General features: G+C 36.2%; 1 protein-coding gene across 6 annotated transcripts in view; it reads left to right on the top strand.

Annotated features, from left to right (window-relative positions):
- Nucleotides 1-23,089, top strand: part of LOC149781011 (putative sodium-coupled neutral amino acid transporter 11) — a 135,000-nt gene extending 111,911 nt beyond the window's left edge. For 2 of the 6 annotated variants that reach the window (XM_089938127.1, XM_089938128.1), the window contains 3 exons: nt 3,819-3,931; nt 9,169-9,306; nt 15,976-23,089. In XM_089938127.1, coding sequence (XP_089794253.1) covers nt 3,819-3,931; nt 9,169-9,306; nt 15,976-16,251 — 527 coding nt within the window. In that variant the 3' untranslated portion in view covers nt 16,252-23,089. The remainder of the gene's footprint in view (nt 1-3,818; nt 3,932-9,168; nt 9,307-15,975) is intronic. The other 4 variants (XR_016415194.1, XR_016415193.1, XR_016415192.1 and 1 more) reach the window with 4 other exon arrangements.
- The last annotated feature ends 420 nt before the right edge of the window (nt 23,090-23,509 follow it).

Raw genomic sequence — 23,509 nt, 5'->3', positions numbered from 1 at the left:
TTCTTAAAATTGATGCACCATTAATAACATTGAAATTGTGTGTGTGTGTGATTTTGATTTTTGACTTAACTTTAACCATTTTTCAGTCATATCGCTATGATATCTGCAGTGTGGCAGTTTATAGTGATATCTAGCACTGGGGCATGATGCCGCAGACATGTAGCATCATGTCCCACCAAGTCACATTATCCTGACACCAGGCCAACTAGTCCTAACACTAACCTCTTAACAATGAGCGCCAAGTGAGGCAGATGCTAATACCATATTTATAAGTCTTGGTATGACTCTGCCGGGGTTCGAACTCATAACTTCCCACATTCGAGGTGGATGCTCTAACCACTAGGCCACTGGAATGGTCCTAACAATGAAATAGCTATATTATAAAAATTGTTTGAAAAGCAAAAAGCTATGCAGGTCTGTGAAATTTGTGAAACTTTCTGTTTCTTATGGTATAATCAGGATAAAGACAATATCACCAATGCTGAACAGAACTCACCAAATTAACAGATCATTGGCTACAAGAAAGAGATAATGGTTCTTTGACTGAGATTGTTTTCATTGACGTCAAGAAACTCTTTGATCTCATTGATCATGAAAATACGGGTTTCATAATTTTTCTTTAAACTGCTTTAAATCACACTTAAACCAAATGTTTCAGCAAGTGACCACTGGCAATATTAGCTCACAGACTCATGCTGTTCTTTCAGGGGTCTCTCAGGGTTCTGTTTTAGACCCTGTCCTCTCTCTTATTTATGTAATTAGCCGAGACCCTCTCCTCTCTTTTATTTATGTAATTAGCCTTCCTCATTAAATGATGAATTCACAAATATAGATTTGTTTGTAGATAATGGAACCTTGAATACATCTTGTTCTGATAATGAAGTTTCCAAAACAAGATTAGACTCTGACTTTATTAGATAGAGTTCAAAGTTGGGCATAACAAAATATGATGGTAATTAATGAAGGCAAAGGAAAATGTATGATTTGGGAACATCACAAAAACTATTGTATTTTGGGAACCCATAATTATCTCTTTCAACAAATAATCATCAGTTAAAAAATGTCAAACATGAAAAGCTTGTTGGTGTGTCTGTAGATAATAATTTACAATGGGATGACCATCTTGATAAGCTTAATCAAACACTGTCGTCCAAAATTACTCTGCTCTGCAAAAACAAGAAATATGTACATAGAAAAACTCACATTCTGTACTACAGTTCATATATTCTTCCAGCAATGGATTATTGTTAAAGAGGTCCCGAGTGGCCAAGTGGTCAGAAGCACTCTCCATTTCAGATCACTCCCATCTGACCTATGTCTGTGTGGATTCGAGTCTCGGATTTGGCTAATGTGGGTATGTGAGAAAGCTTGCCAATAGCTTCTCGTGGGTTGGTGGTTCTTTCCGGGGTTTTCCCGGGTTTGCATTGTAAGGACTTCAAAGAATGAAATAATGATTACATTTTTAAGCACACAAGAAGTGTTTATCAGTTTTTTTTTAAAAACTAAAACTGTTCAAAAAACATATATGCTCAAATGAGTGATTTTTGGAGTAACTGTGCAAGTCTGATTTTTGAAGTACCTGTATGAGTCAGAATTTTTAGAGTAATTGTTCGGGTCTGATCTTTGGAATTCCTTTACGAGTCTGATTTTTGGAGTACCTGAACAAGATATGAATTAAGTGTAGTATTTGCTTGCCCTCTTGTTTGCTTTATATAGCCCCTTTCGATTTTAAAAATGAAAAGCATTAGTGACATAAAATATGCATTAAATTTATAATTCCACCAGAGGGTCCTTGACAGTTTAAACCAGTTGCATTTTTTGAAACCATTCATTCTACATCACAGACCTGCTCAAATGACTAGTCCATATTTTTTATTCTATCTGTAATGTATTTTATGATCGTAACAGATTTTGTGGGAGTTTTTTTTTTATGAAGACCTGTATTGTAGTTTATGATCGTGACAGATTTTGTGGGAGTTTTTTTTAATGAAGACTTTTACCTTTAGGGTTCTTTCTTGGCAATAGGTTCTAAAATTGCACATCACTTAAAGTCAGTTCCTATGTGGTTTTGCTGGTTCTTCTTGCCTTGACAGACATGCTTTGGTTAGACAGACATACTTTGATTAGACAGACATGCTTTGGTTAGACAGATGTGCTTTGGTTAGACAGACATGCCTTGGTTAGACAAACATGCTTTTGTTAGACAGATATGCTTTGGTTAGACAGATGTGCTTTGGTTAGACAGACATGCTTTGGTTAGACAAACATGCTTTTGTTAGACATGCTTTGGTTAGGCATACATGCTTTGGTAAGACATACATGTTTTTGTTAGACAGACATGCTTTTGTTAGACAGACATGCTTTGGTTAGATATATATGCTTTGGTTAGGCATACATGCTTTGGTTAGACATACATGCTTTTGTTAGACATGCATGCTTTTGTTAGACATGCTTTGGTTAGACATATATTATTTGGTAAGACACATACTTTGGTAAGACATACATGTTTTTGTTAGACAGTCATGCTTTGGTTAGACATATATGCCTTTGTTAGACAGACATGCTTTGGTAAAGACGTATGCTTTTGTTAGACAGACATGCTTTTGTTAGACTGAGGAAAGAATTTAAACTCTTGGGCACCATTCTCATTCCCAAACTCTGCCCTTGTGTCTCAGCAAATGTTTAAAATAAATAGCAAACTGTGTGTTATCCCTTTATTAATGGCTGAACATTTATGTGTGTCATCTCTATCTCTATATAAATAATTAAATTAGCAAACTGTGTGTTATCCCTATATTAATGTTTGAAATAGCAAACTGTGTTATCCCTAAATTAATGTTTGAAATAGCAAACTGTGTTATCCCTATATTAATATTTAAAATAGCAAACTGTGTGTTATGTCTATATTAATGTTTAAAATAGCAAACTGTGTATTATCCTTTATTAATGTTTGAAATAGCAAACTGTGTTATCCCTATATTAATATTTAAAATAGCAAACTGTGTTATCCCTATATTAATATTTAAAATAGCAAACTGTGTGTTATGTCTATATTAATCTTTAAAATAGCAAACTATGTATTACCCCTTTATTAATGTTTGAAATAGCAAACTGTGTGTTATCCCTATATTAATGTTCAAAATAGCAAACTGTGTGTTATCCCTATATTAATGTTTAAAATAGCAAACTGTGTATTATCCTTTATTAATGTTTGAAATAGCAAACTGTGTTATCCCTATATTAATGTTTAAAATAGCAAACTGTGTATTATCCCTTTATTAATGTTTGAAATAGCAAACTGTGTTATCCCTATATTAATGTTCAAATAGCAAACTGTATTATCCCTTTATTAATGTTTGAAATAGCAAACTTTGTGTTATCCCTATATTAATGCTTGAAATAGCACACTGTGATCCCTATATTAATGTTTGAAATAGCAAAGTGTGTGTTATCCCTATATTAATGTTTGAAATAGCAAAGGGTGTGTTATCCCTATATTAATGTTTGAAATAGCAAAGTGTGTGTTCTCCCTATATTAATGTTTGAAATAGCAAAGTGTGTGTTATCCCTATATTAATGTTTGAAATAGCACACTGTGATCCCTATATTAATGTTTGAAATAGCAAAGTGTGTGTTATGCCTATATTAATGTTTTATATAGCATACTGTGAGATCCAATTATCAATTACTGAAATAGCAAACTGTGAGATCCCACTATTAATGTTTGAAATAGCACACTGTGATCTATTTTTATGTTTGAAATAGCACACTGTGATATTCCTATATTAATGGCTACACTTTCTTGGTGTATATTGCAGGAGACCTGCTGGAGAATTATTGCCATGAAGACAATCTGATGTCTGCAGCTCGATTCATTTTTGCTGTTACTGTAATGCTAACATATCCCACTGAATGTTTTGTAACTAGAGAGGTAGGTTACATGTAACTGGAGGTATACTACATAAACTGTAACCTGAGAGTGTTTTACACTGTACATGTAAGTGGAGAGATATGTTACAGGTTTTGGCAAATTTTAATATTTGCTGTATCATTCTGAAAATGCTTCGTAACTAGGGCTCGGGGATCCTGAAATCACTGTATTTGCATTACGTGCAGGGCATATACTCTGATGAAAATGCTTTGTAACTAGAGATCAGAGATCCTGAAATCACTATTTGCTGGACATGCCTCATATATGCTCTGAGCAATGAGACACTGGTCATTAGGTATCTCAAATATCATCATATCAAATCATAATTGATTTGTTTATCCAATTAACTATCAAATAAATGCTTTAAGTAACAAAAATGTCAAGGTCACTAGGTCTAATTTTACAGATTGTTTCTTTGTGTTACATTCAATAATTATTTTTCACCAAAGAATTTTAATGTGCTTTAAAATCGTGAGAGAACTCATTCACTATTAAGCCAATAAAGCCATGTGACCAACCATAACTGCCATTTCTCATACTCAAAATTCGCCAGTTCTTTGTCTATGTCTACATTGCTAAATCATCTGAAGTTGATAAATTATAAAAACTCATTGTTGCCTACATCAATATCAGAGCCTTTACCTAAGTTAATGAAGCTTTCATAGTAGTGATTCTAATAGTGAAAACTTCAGAAAGTACTGAACGAAATCCGTGGCCTCCATTTTGGAGAGTGGAGAATCTGACCCAGTTACTTTAAAGAGCAGATTATGACTTGAGCTTAAACAACCACCAAGTGATTTGACATAATGGTCATTCACATCAATGAATGAAGTATTGAATAGGGGTTTTTCGCTAAAGGTGGTGCTATGAAAATCACCTCAAAATGGCTAATGTTGAAATGCACTCCCATGAGAATTGGGTAGAGGTATCCAAACATGCTTCCATGTGAATCGGGTAGAGGCATCCAAACATGCTTCCATGTGAATCAGGTAGAGGCATCCAATCATGCTTCCATGTGACTCAGGTAGAGGCATCCGAAGATGCTTCCATATGAATCAGGTAGAGGCATCCAAAGACGCTTCCATGTGAATCAGGCAGAGGCATCCAAACATGCTTCCATGTGACTCAGGTAGAGGCATCCAAATGTGCTTCCATGTGACTCAGGTAGAGGCATCCAAACTTGCTTCCATGTGAATCAGGTTTGAGGCATCCAAACATGCTTCTATGTGAATCAGGTAGAGGTATCCAAACATGCTTCTATGTGACTCAGGTAGAGGTATCCAAACGTGCTTCTATGTGACTCAGGTAGAGGCATCCAAACATGCTTCCATGTGACTCAGGTAGAGGCATCCAAATGTGCTTCCATGTGACTCAGGTAGAGGCATCCGAACGTGCTTCCATATGAATCAGGTAGAGGCATCCAAACATGCTTCCATGTGAATCAGGTAGAGGCATCCAAACATGCTTACATGTGAGTCAGGCAGAGGCATCCAAACATGCTTCCATATGAATCAGGTAGAGGCATCCAAATGTGCTTACATGTGAATCAGGTAGAGGCATCCAAACATGCTTCCATATGAATCAGGTAGAGGCATCCAAACATGCTTACATGTAAATCAGGTAGAGGCATCCAAACATGCTTCCATATGAATCAGGTAGAGGCATCCGAAGATGCTTCCATATGAATCAGGTAGAGGCATCCAAAGACGCTTCCATGTGAATCAGGCAGAGGCATCCAAAGATGCTTCCATATGAATCAGGTAGAGGCATCCAAACATGCTTACATGTGAATCAAGTAGAGGCATCCAAACATGCTTCCATGTGAATCAGGTAGAGGCATCCAAACATGCTTCCATGTGAATCAGGTCGAGGCATCCAAACATGCTTACATGTGAATCAGGTAGAGGCATCCAAACATGCTTCCATGTGAATCAGGTCGAGGCATCCAAACATGCTTCCATGTGAATCAGGTAGAGGCATCCAAACATGCTTCCATGTGAATCAGGTAGAGGCATCCAAAGACGCTTCCATGTGAATCAGGCAGAGGCATCCAAAGATGCTTCCATATGAATCAGGTAGAGGCATCCAAACATGCTTCCTTGTGAATCAGGTAGAGGCATCCAAACATGCTTACATGTGAATCAGGTAGAGGCATCCAAACATGCTTCCATGTGAATCAGGTAGAGGCATCCAAAGACGCTTCCATGTGAATCAGGCAGAGGCATCCAAAGATGCTTCCATATGAATCAGGTAGAGGCATCCAAACATGCTTCCATGTGAATCAGGTAGAGGCATCCAATCATGCTTACATGTGAGTCAGGCAGAGGCATCCAAACGTGCTTCCATATGAATCAGGTAGAGGCATCCAAACATGCTTCCATGTGAATCAGGTAGAGGCATCCAAACATGCTTACATGTGAATCAGGTAGAGGCATCCAAACGTGCTTCCATGTGACTCAGGTAGAGGCATCCAAACATGCTTACATGTGAATCAGGTAGAGGCATCCAAACATGCTTCCTTGTGAATCAGGTAGAGGTATCCAAACGTGCTTACATGTGAATCGGGTAGAGGCATCCAAACATGCTTCCATGTGAATCAGGTAGAGGCATCCAAACATGCTTACATGTGAATCAGGCAGAGGCATCCAAACGTACTTCCATGTGACTCAGGTAGAGGCATCCAAACATGCTTCCTTGTGAATTGGGTAGAGGCATCCAAACATGCTTCCATGTGAATCAGGTAGAGGCATCCAAACGTGCTTCCATGTGACTCAGGTAGAGGCATCCAAACATGCTTCCTTGTGAATTGGGTAGAGGCATCCAAACATGCTTCCATGTAAATCAGGTAGAGGCATCCAAACATGCTTCCATGTGAATCAGGTAGAGGCATCCAAACATGCTTACATGTGAATCAGGTAGAGGCGTCCAAACGTGCTTCCATGTGACTCAGGTAGAGGCATCCAAACATGCTTACATGTGAATCAGGTAGAGGCATCCAAACATGCTTCCATGTGACTCAGGTAGAGGCATCTAAATGTGCTTCCATGTGACTCAGGTAGAGGCATCCGAACGTGCTTCCATATGAATCAGGTAGAGGCATCCAAACATGCTTCCATATGAATCAGGTAGAGGCATCCAAACATGCTTCCATGTGAATCAGGTAGAGGCATCCAAACATGCTTCCATGTGAATCAGGTAGAGGCATCCAAAAGCTCTTCCATGAGAATGAAGTAGAGTCGTGCAAAAGTGCTTTCATTAGGTAAAGGGAAACTGTCAGATATGAGTGAAAGTTTATCTGTAGGAAGAATTTACTGAAGAAATAAAGCCACAGCTTGAAAATACAATATACAAATGTTCATGCATTTTATTACTGTTTTGGTCCAATTTTTTTAAATTAAAGCGAAACCCATAGTCACACATCCTACGACTTTGCATGTGTTACAAAGGGACCACTCTTCATCTTCAAAATTACATTTTCAATAAAGGATGCTCTGGAATATTTTAGTTCAAGCATTAATTAATTTTTAAAATAATATATTTCAGTTAATTCTTTGGTTTAAAAAAGACCGAGCCACAGTAGGTCAGTTGGTAAAGCATTACAATTGTAATCTAAGGTTTGCGGTGTGGATACTGCCAAGACCAGTTATAGTCAGCTGCTGTGATGTGGGAAGGGCACTTAGTTCCAATTTCCCCAGGATGATGTTGCCAATCGGGTGTAAAGCATGACATTGGGAAGGGCACTTAGTTCCAATTTCCCCAGGATGATGTTGCCAATCGGGTGTAAAGCATGACATTGGGAAGGGCACTTAGTTCCAATTTCCCCAGGATGATGTTGCCAATCGGGTGTAAAGCACGACATTGGGAAGGGCACTTAGTTCCAATTTCCCCAGGATGATGTTGCCAATCGGGTGTAAAGCATGACATTGGGAAGGGCACGTAGTTCCAATTTCCCCAGGATGATGTTGCCAATCGGGTGTAAAGCATGACATTGGGAAGGGCACTTAGTTCCAATTTCCCCAGGATGATGTTGCCAATCATGTGTAAAGCATGACATTGGGAAGGGCACTTAGTTCCAATTTCCCCAAGATGATGTTGCCAATCATGTGTAAAGCATGACATTGGGAAGGGCACTTAGTTCCAATTCCCCCAGGATGATGTTGCTAATCGGGTGTAAAGCATGACATTGGGAAGGTCACTTAGTTCCAATATCATCTAGGATGATGTTGTCAATCGTGTGTAAAGCATGACATTGGGAAGGGCACTTAGTTCCAATTTCCCCAGGATGATGTTGCCAATCGGGTGTAAAGCATGACATTGGGAAGGGCACTTAGTTCCAATATCATCTAGGATGATGTTGTCAATCGTGTGTAAAGCATGACATTGGGAAGGGCACTTGAAATAGCAAACTGTTTGCATTTCAGTCGTGTGTAAAGCGTGACATTGGGAAGGGCACTTAGTTCCAATTTCCCCAGGATGATGTTTCCAATCATGTGTAAAGCATGACATTGAACCAATCAAAAGAAAGAAAAAATTACATGGTTTCAACAACTGAAAGACATCATCTCATGGTCTGTCAATGCCATGTGGCCTAATGCTCAACAGTTGATTAACTAGTCATATGACTTGAGTAAATATTTTACTAATTACTATATCAACTCCAATTTCATGTGTTCATTATTTTTTAATTTTTGATTGATTTTTAATACTGCAGACTATCAGGATGTCTATAAATGTGTCCATATGGCTGTGACGACCCTGGCAATATGAAATAATTCAAGAGCCCTTGGGTCAAGATACATGATTCAGAAAGGGAAATAAATCAAATTGTGAGTCTCAGCAAAAAAATAAAAATAAAAATTGGGTCTTCTGTTTTGATATCCATTTTATATTTGGTTTCATTCATTGCAGTCCTTCAAAATTCTAGTTTTTGAACCGCAAGAAAAGCCATCATGCCAGGGTCAGTATTCTGAGTAAAATGACAGCCATAAGTCTGCCAAACTTGTAAGAGTTTTGGAAATAATTTTTTTATTTATTATTCTTGTATGCACTTTTTATTTATTATTCTTGTAGGCTTATCTAACTTCAAATATTGTGTGGTTGTCAATGCAGCCAGATGGGTTAGAAGGTAAGGGAGTAGGGAAGAAGGGGACACAGAAGAATTTATTTTATTTTCTAAGCGCCCAGAAAGTCATAACTCAAATACAGTATCGATTTATTTATTACATTTACATTTGCAGGTTATAGAACACGCTTTATTTCCAAGTTCCCAGCCAGCTCCACTTTGGCGCCACATAGTGGTTAGCTTGGTAATCGTCTTAACAAATGCAGCTCTCTCCATGACAACAGACTGTCTGGGAATTGTCCTGGAACTTAATGTAAGTAGTGACATAGAATTAATGTGTGTAGTGACATGTAGTTCCATGCATTCATAAAATTTGAATTTGTTGCCATTCTTTTCCACTAGAAATAAATATGCAAATCTCTAATTATAAATTATTATATATCACCATAAATGCTTGCATTTACATTAAAAAAAAAATTTTGCTGATAGTATGAAGTCGGCACTTTCCATTTAACTTGTTACAATATTCTTTCATATAGACAATCCAAATTTGACAATTTTGAGCTAAGTTAGAACATAAATAATGCATCAAGAAAACTATTTCCACATCTTAGTTTAAGAGGACAATTTAATGGGATTCTTTCCTTAATTCCTTTTTTAACGTTTTCCCTTAATACTTTTCTTAAAATATGGATGATTTTCATGTCAGATATGTACTAGCTAGGAAAAAGTCAAATGTGACAAGAATCGGCTATATCGTTCATTGTACAAGAAGACACAGGCTGATAAATAAAGCTAATGCAATGTATATAGTAGAAACACTATTCCAAGTTGGTAAACCACCATATATTTCCTCAAGTAAAAATAAGATCAGTGAGAGTGCCCTTCACGCTGAACAGTTCGTTCATTAGTCAGTCTCATTCTCTTCAATGGATTTAGCATTGGGGTCATCCTGCAGCAAGGTGGAATCCTAAACTTCAAGGCTTTGTCTCTCTGGTCCCAGACATCTGGGCCATTGATGTGCACTATCAGTCAGTTGGGAGGTTTTTGGGGCCTATACTTACTGCCATCCAGCCCCAAGTCTTGCTACTGAAGATAATACCGCAAAGTGATTCTCATTGCCCCTTTCATCATGCGTAATCTTACTGAAGTGGTATACTCTGACTAAATGACATACTTTTACTGAAGTGGCATACTCTTACTGAAATGGCATACTCTGACTGAAGTGACACTCTCTTACTGAAGTGGCATACTCTTACTGAAGTGACATACTCTTACTGAAGTGACATACTCTTACTGAGGTGGCATACTCTTAAAGAAGTGGCATATGTTTACTTGACTTACATACTCTCACTGAAATGGCATACTCTGAAGTGACATAGTCTTACTGAAGTAGCATACTCCCACTGAAATGGCATACTCTTAATGAAGTGACACACTCTCACTAAAGTGGCATTCTCTTACTGAAGTGACATACTCTGACTGAAATGGCATACTCTGACTGAAGTGACATACTCTGACTAAACTGGCATACTTTTACTGAAGTGACATACTCTAACTGAAGTGGCATACTCTGACTAAATAACATACTTTTACTGAAGTGGCATACTGACTGAAGTGATATACACTGACTGAAGTGATATACACTGACTCAAGTGGCATACTCTTACTGAAGTGACATACTCGCACAGAAGTAGCATACTCTTACTGAAGTGGCATTCTTTTACTGAAGTGACATACTCTGACTGAAGTGTCATACTCTGACTGAAGTGGCACACTCTGACTAAATGGCATACTTTTACTGAAGTGGCATACTGACTTAAGTGGCATACTCTGAATGAAGTGACATACTCTTACTGAAGTGGCATACTCTGACTGAAGTGGCATACTCTTACTGAAGTGGCATACTCTGACTGAAGTGTCATGCTGTGACTGACATGGCATACACTGACTGAAGTGGCATAATCTGACTAAATGGCATACTTTTACTGAAGTGACATACTCGCACAGAAGTAGCATACTCTTACTGAAGTGGCATTCTTTTACTGAAGTGACATACTCTGACTGAAGTGTCATACTCTGACTGAAGTGGCACACTCTGACTAAATGGCATACTTTTACTGAAGTGGCATACTGACTTAAGTGGCATACTCTTAATGAAGTGACATACTGACTGAAGTGGCATACTCTGACTGAAGTGGCATACGCTGACTGAAGTGACATACTCTTATTGAAGTGGCATACTCTGACTGAAGTGGCATACTTTGACTGACATGTCATACTCTTACTAAAGTGGCTTTGTTATGTATATTTGATTTAATTTATTTGTTGATTTATTTGAATTGTTTGTCTTTTTTAATTGTTTTATATTCCGTTACATGCTATTATATTGTAACTTTATCTACTGTATTTGATATTTGTTCAGAATTCAGTTCAGTTCTGACTGATCTTTTTTATACCTTTTGACGTAAACAACTTTATAGAGACATTGTATCTAATGCTGACCTAGTTCCAGACCTTAATTCAGACATCAGTGACAGTTGGAGTAAATAACTTTTTTAAAAATTTTAAAATTCTTTCCCCAGAGTAAAAAACCATTGATTTCAGTTAAGGACATACTGGGAGTATGTGACAAATAACATGTTTATTGTTACAAACTTTTGGTTTTCCCAGTAGGATGAACACTTGACCTCCATCCAGGAATTTATTTTGCATTGTAGTTAGACTTATTACTAATGTTTTGAGAAGGAATTGTAATTAGTGCCTTAGAACTGGAGACGTCCAGTTGTTTTATGTTGTGTCCATTTGGGCTAATTATTTTATTTTCTTCAAATTATTGTGAAGGAAAGTGATTCTTTCCCTTGGAAATACTAGTGCTCTAAATTAGTTCTTGGATAAGGACGTTTATCAAAATTTGTACAGAATGAAAAAGACTGGAATAATATTTTCTGTGATTCAGCAAGAGACTGTTGACACTGCAGCACTTCACAGGTTACAACAGATGTCATCATCTTCATTTTGGGTTTCGTTGGGATTCGAACTCACTTATGTTTTGTAAGAGCCTAAACATTTAACAGCATTGTCTTACTGAAGTGGCATACTCTTACTGAAGGGCATACTCTGACTAAAGTGGCATAATTTTCCTGAAGGGCATACTCTGACTGAAGTGGCATATTCTGAAGGACATACTCTGACTGAAGTGGCATACTTTTACTGAAGGGCATACTCTTACTGAAATGGCATACTCTGACTGAAGTGGCATACTTTTACTGAAGGGCATACTCTGACTGATTTGGCATACTTTTACTGAAGGGCATACTTTGACTGAAGTGGCATACTCTGAAGTACATACTCTGATTTGGCATACTTTTACTGAAGGGCGTACTTTTACTGAAGGACATACTCTGACTGAAGGGCATACTTTTACTGAAGTGGCATACTTTTACTGAAGATGATACTTGGACTGAAGTGGCATACTCTGAAGGGCATACTTGGACTGAAGTGGCATACTCTGAAGGGCATACTCTGACTGAAGTGGCATACTCTGAAGTACATACTCTGATTTGGCATACTTTTACTAAAGGGCATACTTTTGCTGTAGTGGCATACTTTTACTGAAGGGCATACTTTGAAGTGGCATACTCTGAAGGACATACTCTGACTGAAGTGGCATAATTTTCCTGAAGGGTATACTCTGACTGAAGGGCATATTCTGACTAAAGTGGCATAATTTTACTGAAGGGTATACTCTGACTGAAGGGCATACTCTGACTGAAGTGGCCTACTCTGAAGGGCATACTCTGACTGAAGTGGCATACTCTTAATGAAATGGTATACTTTACTGAAGTGATGTACTCTGACTGAAACAGTCTGAAGTCTCAAATGGTCAGATATGTGTCATGAAGATCACAGCTCATCAGATTAGAGTGATCTCTGCAAGCCTTAAATGTAAATGTAGCATTTTGAACAGAGACATAATAGAATACAGCTGTTGGCTGGCATGTCATGAACAAGTTGTTATCTTCATAAGCACAGACAAGAGTTGAATCTGGTGGGTCTGGTGTCTGTGGCCATGATAATCACCAGGCCCAGTTTATGTCCACATGTCTTATTATAGGTATCGGTTTAGCGCTTTCATGGATTTGCCATGATAGGCTATATATGGTTGCCAGTATTAAAGGTGGAGGAAGAACCTGGAAAGAACCAAAGACTCTCGAGAAGCTACTGGCAAGCTTTCTCACATACCCACATTGGCAGAATCCGAGACTCGAACATACGCAGACAGAGGTGAGATGGTAGTGATCCGTAACGGAGAGCGCTTTAGGCCACTCGGCCACTCTGGGCCCCATCAATGGAAGTAAAAGTTCTTTAGGATAAATGGAATCAATCAAAACTTGCCTCTACTTACTCTTGCCTAACACTTTATTTATGGGGTTTTATTGGGGTGGGGGTCATTTCTTGACTATGCTTATATTATTGTGCAAGATTTAATTACTTCAGGTGGTTCTGTATTTATCTATGTCGTAGATGAGAAGATACATTTGTATATAATTCTCTTGATGAATTATTGTTTGGTTTTATGATAGAGGCTTTCATCTGTATTTACTGTAAAATAGTAGCAGCAATCCATGTTAAATATGGTGTTATCTAACCCAATGGGGGATGTTACATATGGTGTTATGTAACACAGTGGGGGATGTTACATATGGTGTTATGTAACACAGTGGGGCATGTTACATATGGTGTTATGTAACACAGTGGAGGATGTTACATATGGTGTTATGTAACACAGTGGGGGATGTTACATATGGTATTATGTAACACAGTGGGGCATGTTACATATGGTGTTATGTAACACAGTGGGGGATGTTACATATAGTGTTATGTAACACAGTGGGAGGATGTTACATATGGTGTTATGTAACACAGCAGGTCATGTTACATATGGTGTTATGTAACACAGTGGGGGATGTTACATTCAGCAGTTTAGGCAGATAAGCAGTTGAAATAAAGAAACCTATTATTGGTGGGAAATGGTGTGTTTGTAGACATACAATAAATCACTGATAGCTATTATTGGTGGGAAATGGTGTGTTTGTAGACATACATTAAATCACTGATAGCTATTATTGGTGGGAAATGGTGTGTTTGTAGACATACAATAAATCACTGATAGATATTATTGGTGGGAATTGGTGTGTTTGTAGACATACAATAACTCACTGATAGCTATTATTGGTGGGAAATAGTGTGTTTGTAGACATGCAATAAATCACTGATAGCTATTTTTGGTGGGAAATGGTGTGTTTGTAGACAAACAATAAATCACTGATAGCTGTTATTGGTGGGAAATGGTGTGTTTGTAGACATACAATAAATCACCGATAGCCAGTTTCTCATTATAGCCAAACACTGAGATTTGTGACTGTTTATTGCAAACTTTGTAACTCTTTAAGTAGGTATAAAGTACGTAAAATTGACTTAAGTAGTTACATTACATGTTAGAATTGATTAGCTCGTAAGGAAATATTTCACAAGTAATTTCTACTTAAGATATCATTTTTGGAAATTGTAGTACTCATTGAAATCTTACTAAGGAGTGTGAATGGAGAGTGGCTATATGGCTGTAATTTGATTATAGAATTGTGCATTTTGATTTTTGTTTGAGTTAGGTAAATGTCTGCATTTAACACCATATGTTACCTCAGCATAATTAGTCTAGAAAAGCCTTCAGGGAATGCTTCTCTGAGGTCTGCTAAGGTCAGATCAACTAGGGTCATTCATAGTGTAGGAGAGAGTCAGTCTGTCAATTAGCATGTGGAACTGGAAGGTCTCATGTGGATTAAATGTTACATCAGATTAGGCACTCTAGGGGTTGCTTTGCCTATATTTTTTTAAAACATGGACTTATCTTTTGTGATTTGTGGAACGTTGTACAGAAGATTTTATTAAGTTACTGATTTAAGAATGTGTTATTTCTTCTTCTTCATAAAACGGTATTAGACCACAAATTATCTTACAGCCAGAGAACCAGTCTACTGGTGGGAAAATACAAACTAGAGTAATATTTATTCTGAGATACACCATTTACTTGTAAATGGATTTAAGATTTTTCCATTATACATTTCCATTATATTTCCATTATACATTTCCATTATATTTCCATTATACATTTCCTAGATTTTAATGTATATAGTATAGTTGACAACAAACTATTTACTTTTATTTTGATATCCTGTATTTAATTTCCTACTGGCAAAATAGCATCTGAACTCTTGGTGTGAGGCTAGGTCATTAGGTGCAGACAAGAAAAATGTTATGAAACATCAATATTTCAAGACTGAAGACAATTTCTCAAACTCTAATGAATTGAGCATGCATGGTTTGTATGCAAACCTTACAAAGAAGTTTATTTTTTATTATATATTAATACTAGGTTCCATGAGAAAGAAATTAGTGGCCAAATTTCTAAATTAGTATTTGAAAAGCAATCACTTGATTAAATAAGGACTTCAAGTGGACATAGTAAATATCATGCATTCTCTGTTCAGGAGGGACCATTGAAACCTAGTGGCAGAAGGATTTTACCCTTTCTTCCTTTACTCCCACCCTTTCTTCCTTCACACCGAACACACACATATCGTCTACTTTGGCCCATTTACATTCAACTGCAATTCTTATGCAATGACCTGAATTACAGATATAGTTTTAGCACTATGCCTTCATTTGATAATGGTAATAATAACAACAACAACAACAATAATAATAATAACATTAATAATAATAATAAACAGTTTTACAAAGATGAAACTCATCTTTAAATAATTGTTAACAATGTTTGAAGTTATAATAGCTTTCTGAAAGCTGATATAACACTTACCCCACCCCTCTCTTCACACTAGAAGTCTCATTTCAACCATCTACTTGCTACCTATAAATTAGCATAGTTTTTTTAATTCATTTAATTTTTTTTATATTTTAGGGTGTGCTAGCAGCCTGTCCACTAGCATTCATCATACCACCAGTGTGTGTGATGCGCTTGCGCCAAGAACCCATATTCTCCAAGTCAAACATTATCCCCATCCTGATTGCCACCTTTGGTACCCTGGTGGCCATAATAGGGTTCATCATGGCTATCTACAACTTCTCTGAGGGGTCACAGTGTAGCCATGGAAAGGAGATGGAATACTGCTTGATGGAGTCTCTAGCGGATCCTAACATGACAACTCCAGCATCAAACTTTACTCTCAGAACTTAATATAAGCCAGCTCTGGTCACTGTTCTTTGGATGTCTGTAGTCCATAAAATGTTCCAAAAAAGAAGGAACTTATATTATTGCAGGACCATGCTGAAGTATGTGTTATGACATTTTAGCCTAGAAAAAAAAATTGTCATTGTGTTAATGTTTTGAGTGGATGTTTAAATATAAAAAATAATACAGTTTACCTTGCCCACCTGACACATGTCACTCAAACAAGTAACTCAACATAATGGTCAATATTGCTTTTGTCTTGTGTATTTGGACCCCTCAGATAATTTTAAAAGTGGTCATATTACTTGTCAGGGCAGCAGGACAAGTATATCTTCATGATGGTGAGAATTGCTTCCTTTTTTTTTTAATTGGACCTATTATGTAATTTTATCAGCAATCTCATGACTTGTCAGGGCAGCTGGTCAAGTATATATTCATGATGGTCAAGGTTGCTTGTGTTTGTGTATTAATCTGTCACATAATTTTATAAGATTGGAAACACCCAACACTTGTCAGGGCATCTGGTTGAGTACATTTTCATAATGGTCAAAATTGGTGTTGTCATCAGTATTGGCACCAATCACAGAATTCTTAGGGCCTCTCATTGAGCTGTGTGTCACCATGGCAGTAGACATAATCATCAGGAAGATCAGCTTCCAAAGCAGCATGCTGTTGGTGCCAACATAATCCTACTGGATTGCCAGAAAACATAATAGTAATTTGCAGAAGTAAGATATATTTGGACTTCCATCTATCATTTCCACCTGTGAGTGTCACATCTAAATTGAAATATCTATGTATATGATTTGCTGTGAATATTCTTTTTGGGGACTTTATTTTCCATAGCTATGATCATCATCTTTGGTCTTTGCTAAGCAGATGTGTTACCTATGTAGTATACTGTACAAGTGTATCATGTTGCAGGCAATCATTGCCATATACTGTACAAGTGTACCTTGTTACAGGTGATACTGCCATATACTGTACAAGTGTACCATGTTAAGGTGATACTGCCATATTGTACAAGTGTACCATGTTAAGGTGATACTGCCATATACTGTACAAGTTTATCATGTTGCAGGCAATCATTGCCATATACTGTACAAGTGTACCTTGTTACAGGTGATGCTGCCATATACTGTACAAGTGTACCATGTTACAGGTGATCATTGTCATATACTGTACAAGTGTACCTTGTTACAGGTGATACTGCCATATACTGTACAAGTGTATCATGTTACAGGTGATCGTTGCCATATAATGTACAAGTGTACCATGTTATAGGTGATACTGCCATATACTGTACAAGTATATCATGTTGCAGGTGATACTGCGATATACTGTACAAGTGGATCATGTTGTATTTGATACTGTCATATATTGTCCAAGTGTATCATGTAACAGGTGATACTGCCATAGTGTCCAAGTGTACCTTGTTACAGGTGATACTGCCATATACTGTACAAGTGTATCATGTTACAGGTGATCATTGCCATATAATGTACAAGTGTACCATGTTATAGGTGATACTGCCATATACTGTACAAGTATATCATGTTGCAGGTGATACTGCGATATACTGTACAAGTGGATCATGTTGTATTTGATACTGTCATATATTGTCCAAGTGTATCATGTAACAGGTGATACTGCCATAGTGTCCAAGTGTACCATGTTACAGGTGATACTGCCATATACTCTACAAGTGGATCATGTTACAGGTGATCATTGCCATATACTGTACAAGTGAATCTTGTTACAGATGATACTACCATATACTATACAAGTGGATCATGTTACAGGTGATACTGCCATATACTGTACAAGTGGATCATGTTACATGTGATGCTGTCATATACTGTACAAGTGGATTATGTTGCAGGTGATACTGTCATATACTACTGTACAAGTGGATCATGTTACATGTGATACTGTCATATACTGTACAAGTGGATTATGTTGCAGGTGATACTGCCATAGTGTCCAAGTTTATGTTACAGGTGATACTGCCATATACTGTACAAGCCTCCCAGTTTCTAGGCAATACTGTCATACTGTACAAGTGTACTATGTTATAAATAATGGCACATTATGCTGTATAGGTTAACCACCAATACCATCTTCTTCTGTACAAGGCAATACCGCCTTATACTATATTAGTGTACCATGTTGTAGGTGATACTGCCTTGTACTGTATAATGTCACATGATCTACCACATTGTGCCATGTCTACCACAATATAAGTAGTCCTACCTTATACTGTGTAAGTCTACCACATTATAGGCAATACTGCCTTATGCCATGTGAGTCTACCACATTATAGGCAATACTGCCTTATGCCATGTGAGTCTACCACTTTGCCTTTACATGTATGGTACATTGTATATAAAATTATATTAGAATGGATTATTATAAGTCAAGAACTGAAATTAAATGAACAATTTTCTTCAGTAATGTCAGAATTAAAATGTGTTATACTCAATACTGGAATCCATGACTGTTAATTACAGGTGTTCTGTAATAAGGGACAACTAAGGGACTTTATTGCCAGGGATCTGTGATATATAATAAGTAACTATTGAGGGACTTTAAAGTCAGAGATCTGATATATTATAAGGGACTGTTTCTTAGGGACTTCATAGCTTAGGGGCTTCATTGTGGGGTCAAAGGAATAATAGAGTTTGTCTTGCATTTTATTACATTACTTGAAATCTTAAGTCCAATCTTATCTTTAAGCAATGTTTTTGAAAATCCCCTCTATTGTATTTCCTGCACTTTTTTCAGAGAGGGACATTCAGTTCATATCTGAAAAATTCTGCAACAGTGAATGGTAAATTTGAATCCTATCACTTTTGATACACTTAAGCTTCTGTCCTGGTATATAATTCTGATAAAAACTTTTTTTCCAAACAAAAATCTACATGTTTTTCCATAACAGTCTTTCAGTGGCCAACTGTGTTGAGTTTTTTTTTGTTTTGCTTGCCATGCATAGGCAAGACATAGAGATCATTTGAATCCATATTTTTTGTTTATTTACTTTCTTTGACACTGTTGTGTAGAGTCATAAAACTTAATGGGTGTATTCTTCATAGAGGGTACTGCTCACCATGGCAAAAGTAGGTTGCAGCATCCAGCTGTCTACATTACAGTGAATGAATAAAGTTTTCACATTGAGCTCCATTTCACATTGGCACTGTTGTATGTAAGTCCTAAAACTAGCAGAGTTTATTACTGAAGGGTATTACTCATGAGCTAATGTAGGTCACAATTGTCCACATTTAATGCTCCAATAATTTCATTACATTTGTAGTTAGCTCAGTTTCTCTAACATTGTTTTATGTCCAGCCAAGAACATTGATATGTATGTTTATTTTGAACAGTATTACTAAAACCATGGGACAAAAATAGGTCACAGTGAATTTTTACGCTCTAGCTTTTACATGAAGCTTTTGCATTGAGCTTAGCACATTGACACTGTTGTATGGATATATGAAAATTGATGGGTGTATTTAACTTGGAGGGTAATTCACATCAAAGCAAAAGTAGGTCATGTGGGCCTATTTTTAACACTTTATTGATACGTTAAGTTTTTGCATTGAGCGTGGTTTCTTTTATGCTGTTTTATGCGCAGTCATGAAACTGTGATTATATTCATTTTGGAGGTACTACTCACTGCTGGCAAAGTAGGCCACAGTTGCTATTCATGCAGTAGCCACTCTTTAGGGATTTTGGATTATGCCACAATGACATAGTAATCAGTGGATTGGCTGGAATCAGAAGGTGATTTTTTTTAGAAAATGGCTGTGAATACTTAGAAATGACAACTAATACCACCCAGGCAGGATAATTGTTTTTTTTTTAAATAATGCAAAAACTCCTGCTTTAAAAGTTAAGACTGCAGTATTGACACTTGTGAATGGCTTAGTTTAGCTTACTGCCTTTAAGTGTTCACAGTACAAAGTTTATGTAAATGATCTTCATGTCAAATGTGGCATCACTAAAAAGAGCAGAAGTTTACAAGAATTGCTCATAGCGCACATCACAAAACATTTATAAATAAAGCTGGTATAAAATTATTTAAACTTTAGAATTTCCTTAAAATGATTTGTTTGTTAGCAGAACCTTTGATTAATGGCACTTTATTTTAAATAAACTGTTTTAAGTTTGTGAGCCACTGCAAAGTTTTGTGGTCATTGTAAAAGGTATCCAATGCACATGGTCCTTTATCAGTTCTATCATATGTTACAGTTGGATACAATCACTCCAGTTCTGCGTGTATAAAACTATCAGACATATTCAACAAAAGTTTGTCTTACAAACTGTCAGACATACTCAGCAAAAGTTTGTCTTACAAACTGCCAGACATATTCAACAAAAGTTTGTCTTACAAACTGTCAGACATATTCAACAAAAGTGCATCTTACAAACTGTCAAACATATTCAACAAAAGTGTCTTACAAACTGACAGATTTATTCAACAAAAGTGTCTTACAAACTGACAGACATATTTAAGAAAAGTGTCTTACAAACTGACAGACTTATTCAACAAAAGTGTGTCTTACAAACTGTCAAACATATTCAACAAAAGTGTGTCTTACAAGCTGACAGACTTATTCAACAAAAGTGTCTTACAAACTGACAGACATATTTAACAAAAGTGTCTTACAAATTAACAGACTTATTCAACAAAAATCTTAAAAATTGTCAGACATATTCAAAAAAAGTAATTGTTACAAACTGTCAAGACATATTCAACAAAAGTAATTGTTACAAACTGTCAAGACATATTCAACAAAAGTAATTCTTACAAACTGTCAGGCATATTCAACAAAAGTGTGTCTTACAAACTGACAGACTTATTCAACAAAAGTGTCTGACTGACAGACATATTCAACAAAAAACAGCTTACAAACTGAATTCTATCATAACAAAAGGCAAAGGACATAAAACAGTTACAAGGTGAGCAAGGTTGATTATTATTTTCAGCAAGGTTGATCATTATTTTCAGCAAGGTTGATTATTATTTTCAGCAAGGTTGATCATTATTTTCAGCAAGGTTGATCATTATTTTCAGCAAAGTTGATCATTATTTTCAGCAAAGTTGATCATTATTTTCAGCAAGGTTGATCATTATTTTCAGCAAGGTTGATCATTATTTTCAGCAAAGTTGATCATTATTTTCAGCAAGGTTGATCATTATTTTCATTATTCTTAAGAGGCCATACATTTAATCACACAGTAATAGAAATTCTAAACAATTTTTTTTCTTTTTTTTCTTCTTCTAAATCTTGAAAAGTTGTAAAATCCTGCATTACTGCCCAGATTTCACGTTGATAATAAGTTATGAATTGCCCAAATTTTGTTTTCCCATTAGAACACAGAGTTTGAATAGCGTGTTGTTCAAATTTTGTCCTCTTAGAAATATGTGATTCAAGTACTAGAGTTATACAAAGGTCTCTAAGATTGTTTAAATATTTATGCTTTTACTGTCATGGACAATTTGATATTGTGAACGTCATAGGTGTGTGATTAAGTGTTGCAATTTATTTAAACCTGTATTTATATGTCTACCTGATTGTGTATACTTGTATGTACATCAGCTGAAGGAAAAGAACATATATGTAAATTACATATTGGGATCAGCTATAAGTGTTATTGTTTAAAAATAACACTTAAACCATTGTTAGAAAATAGCTTATTATTATTTATTGTAAAACTGTTAATATTCATAAGAAAATGACTATAGTTTATTTATTTTCAGAGAAAAATTTTAATTTAGCATTTTGCCAAAATATCAGTATGTTTTATCCAGTATAATGGAGATGAATGCTTTTCATTTTGGATTTCTTCTGCTCATTATTTAGTAAGAAGGCAATAACGTGACCAACTAGTTTGTACGCCTAAAATGAACATGATCAAATTATTTAGTCATTTCTGAATATGAAAAATTCATTATATTTTTTAACTATTTTAGTGGATTTACAAAAAGATATTTGTGTGGATAGGAGTCTAGACTCTTGTATTCCTCACTGGTAGATTTTTTGGCATGAAGTCTTGTTGAATAATGGCTTGTACCAATTGTGAAATCCACATGAAAATTAGAGTCTCAAGACTAAAGCTAAGTTGACAGTTTTTGAAACTAAAGAAATAGTTTGAATTTGGGATAACTTTTTAATAAAGTATGAATTTATTTGTGAATTTTTGTGGAAGCTTTACTGTTTCTTCATGAGCTAACTTGAAAAGACTGGTACATAGCATTTTTTGGCCCCACCATGAATCTCATTGTGTCAGTGTGATACAGTTGTCTGTCTATCTTTCTGTCTGTCTGTTTGTTCACCAATCTGTCCAGTAAAGTTCTTTGGTTTGGTCACAGGCACTTGGGTGGGGCACTCAAGTTTCATAAATCAATTTCTAAATTTTAATAAAATATAGCTGAGTTTGATCTCTGTTCTCTAGTATTATATCATATATGCAACTTAAGATTTTAAAGTTTAAAAAAACCCACTCATTAGTCCTCAGTTGTTTCATTAGTTTTTTTAAATAAATTTAATTGAATCCAGTTCAACTCTGTGTAGTAGTTTTGTCTATATACATGTATCATTTGTGATCTTGATAAAGTTGTATTCTACCTAGGAATTGAAAAATGAAATATATTTTAAAATATCTATCAAGTATTTTTCTGTTTTAATATTTATTAACCGAATGTAGTCTTTTTGAACTACTGCCCATTAAATGTGAAAAGTACCATGACAGATTTAAAAATATGTAAACTTATTTAAGATGAAATGTAAATTCAAACATGGGCATTTGCATTAAAAATATTTAAATTTTAAAATTATAAAAAGAGTTCTTTCTTATTGTCATTTTTAAGCATGTGATAAAAATGGACGTTTGATTGAGACAGCCAAAAGCAGGGATTATCCTCTCAAGGGGTCAAACAGAAATTTATCAGGGGTGGGGTGGGGGAGAAACATGTAGTGGTCAGCCATTAAGTTTCATTGGTGTGTACCAAAACATGTTTAGAGGTTAAATCAAAAGATCTGATGAAGTAGGATGCAAGTGCTCTCCCTTGTCACTATGTGCAGGCGCCATGTATCCTCTCTATTCATAGTAGTCAACCATTTGACCTCAGTTGTCAGCTAGTTGTCCTCAGTTGTCAGCTAGTTGTCCTCAGTTGTCAGCCAGTTGTCCTCAGTTGTCAGCCAGTTGTCCTCAGTTGAAGCCAGTTGTCAGCCAGTTGTCCTCAGTTGTCAGCCAGTTGTCC

The sequence above is a fragment of the Sinohyriopsis cumingii genome, chromosome 16, assembly GCF_028554795.1.
Source record: "Sinohyriopsis cumingii isolate HCF-2022 chromosome 16, ASM2855479v2, whole genome shotgun sequence".
Taxonomy (NCBI): Eukaryota; Metazoa; Mollusca; class Bivalvia; order Unionida; family Unionidae; genus Sinohyriopsis; species Sinohyriopsis cumingii.
This window is presented reverse-complemented; position numbering and strand designations above follow the sequence as displayed.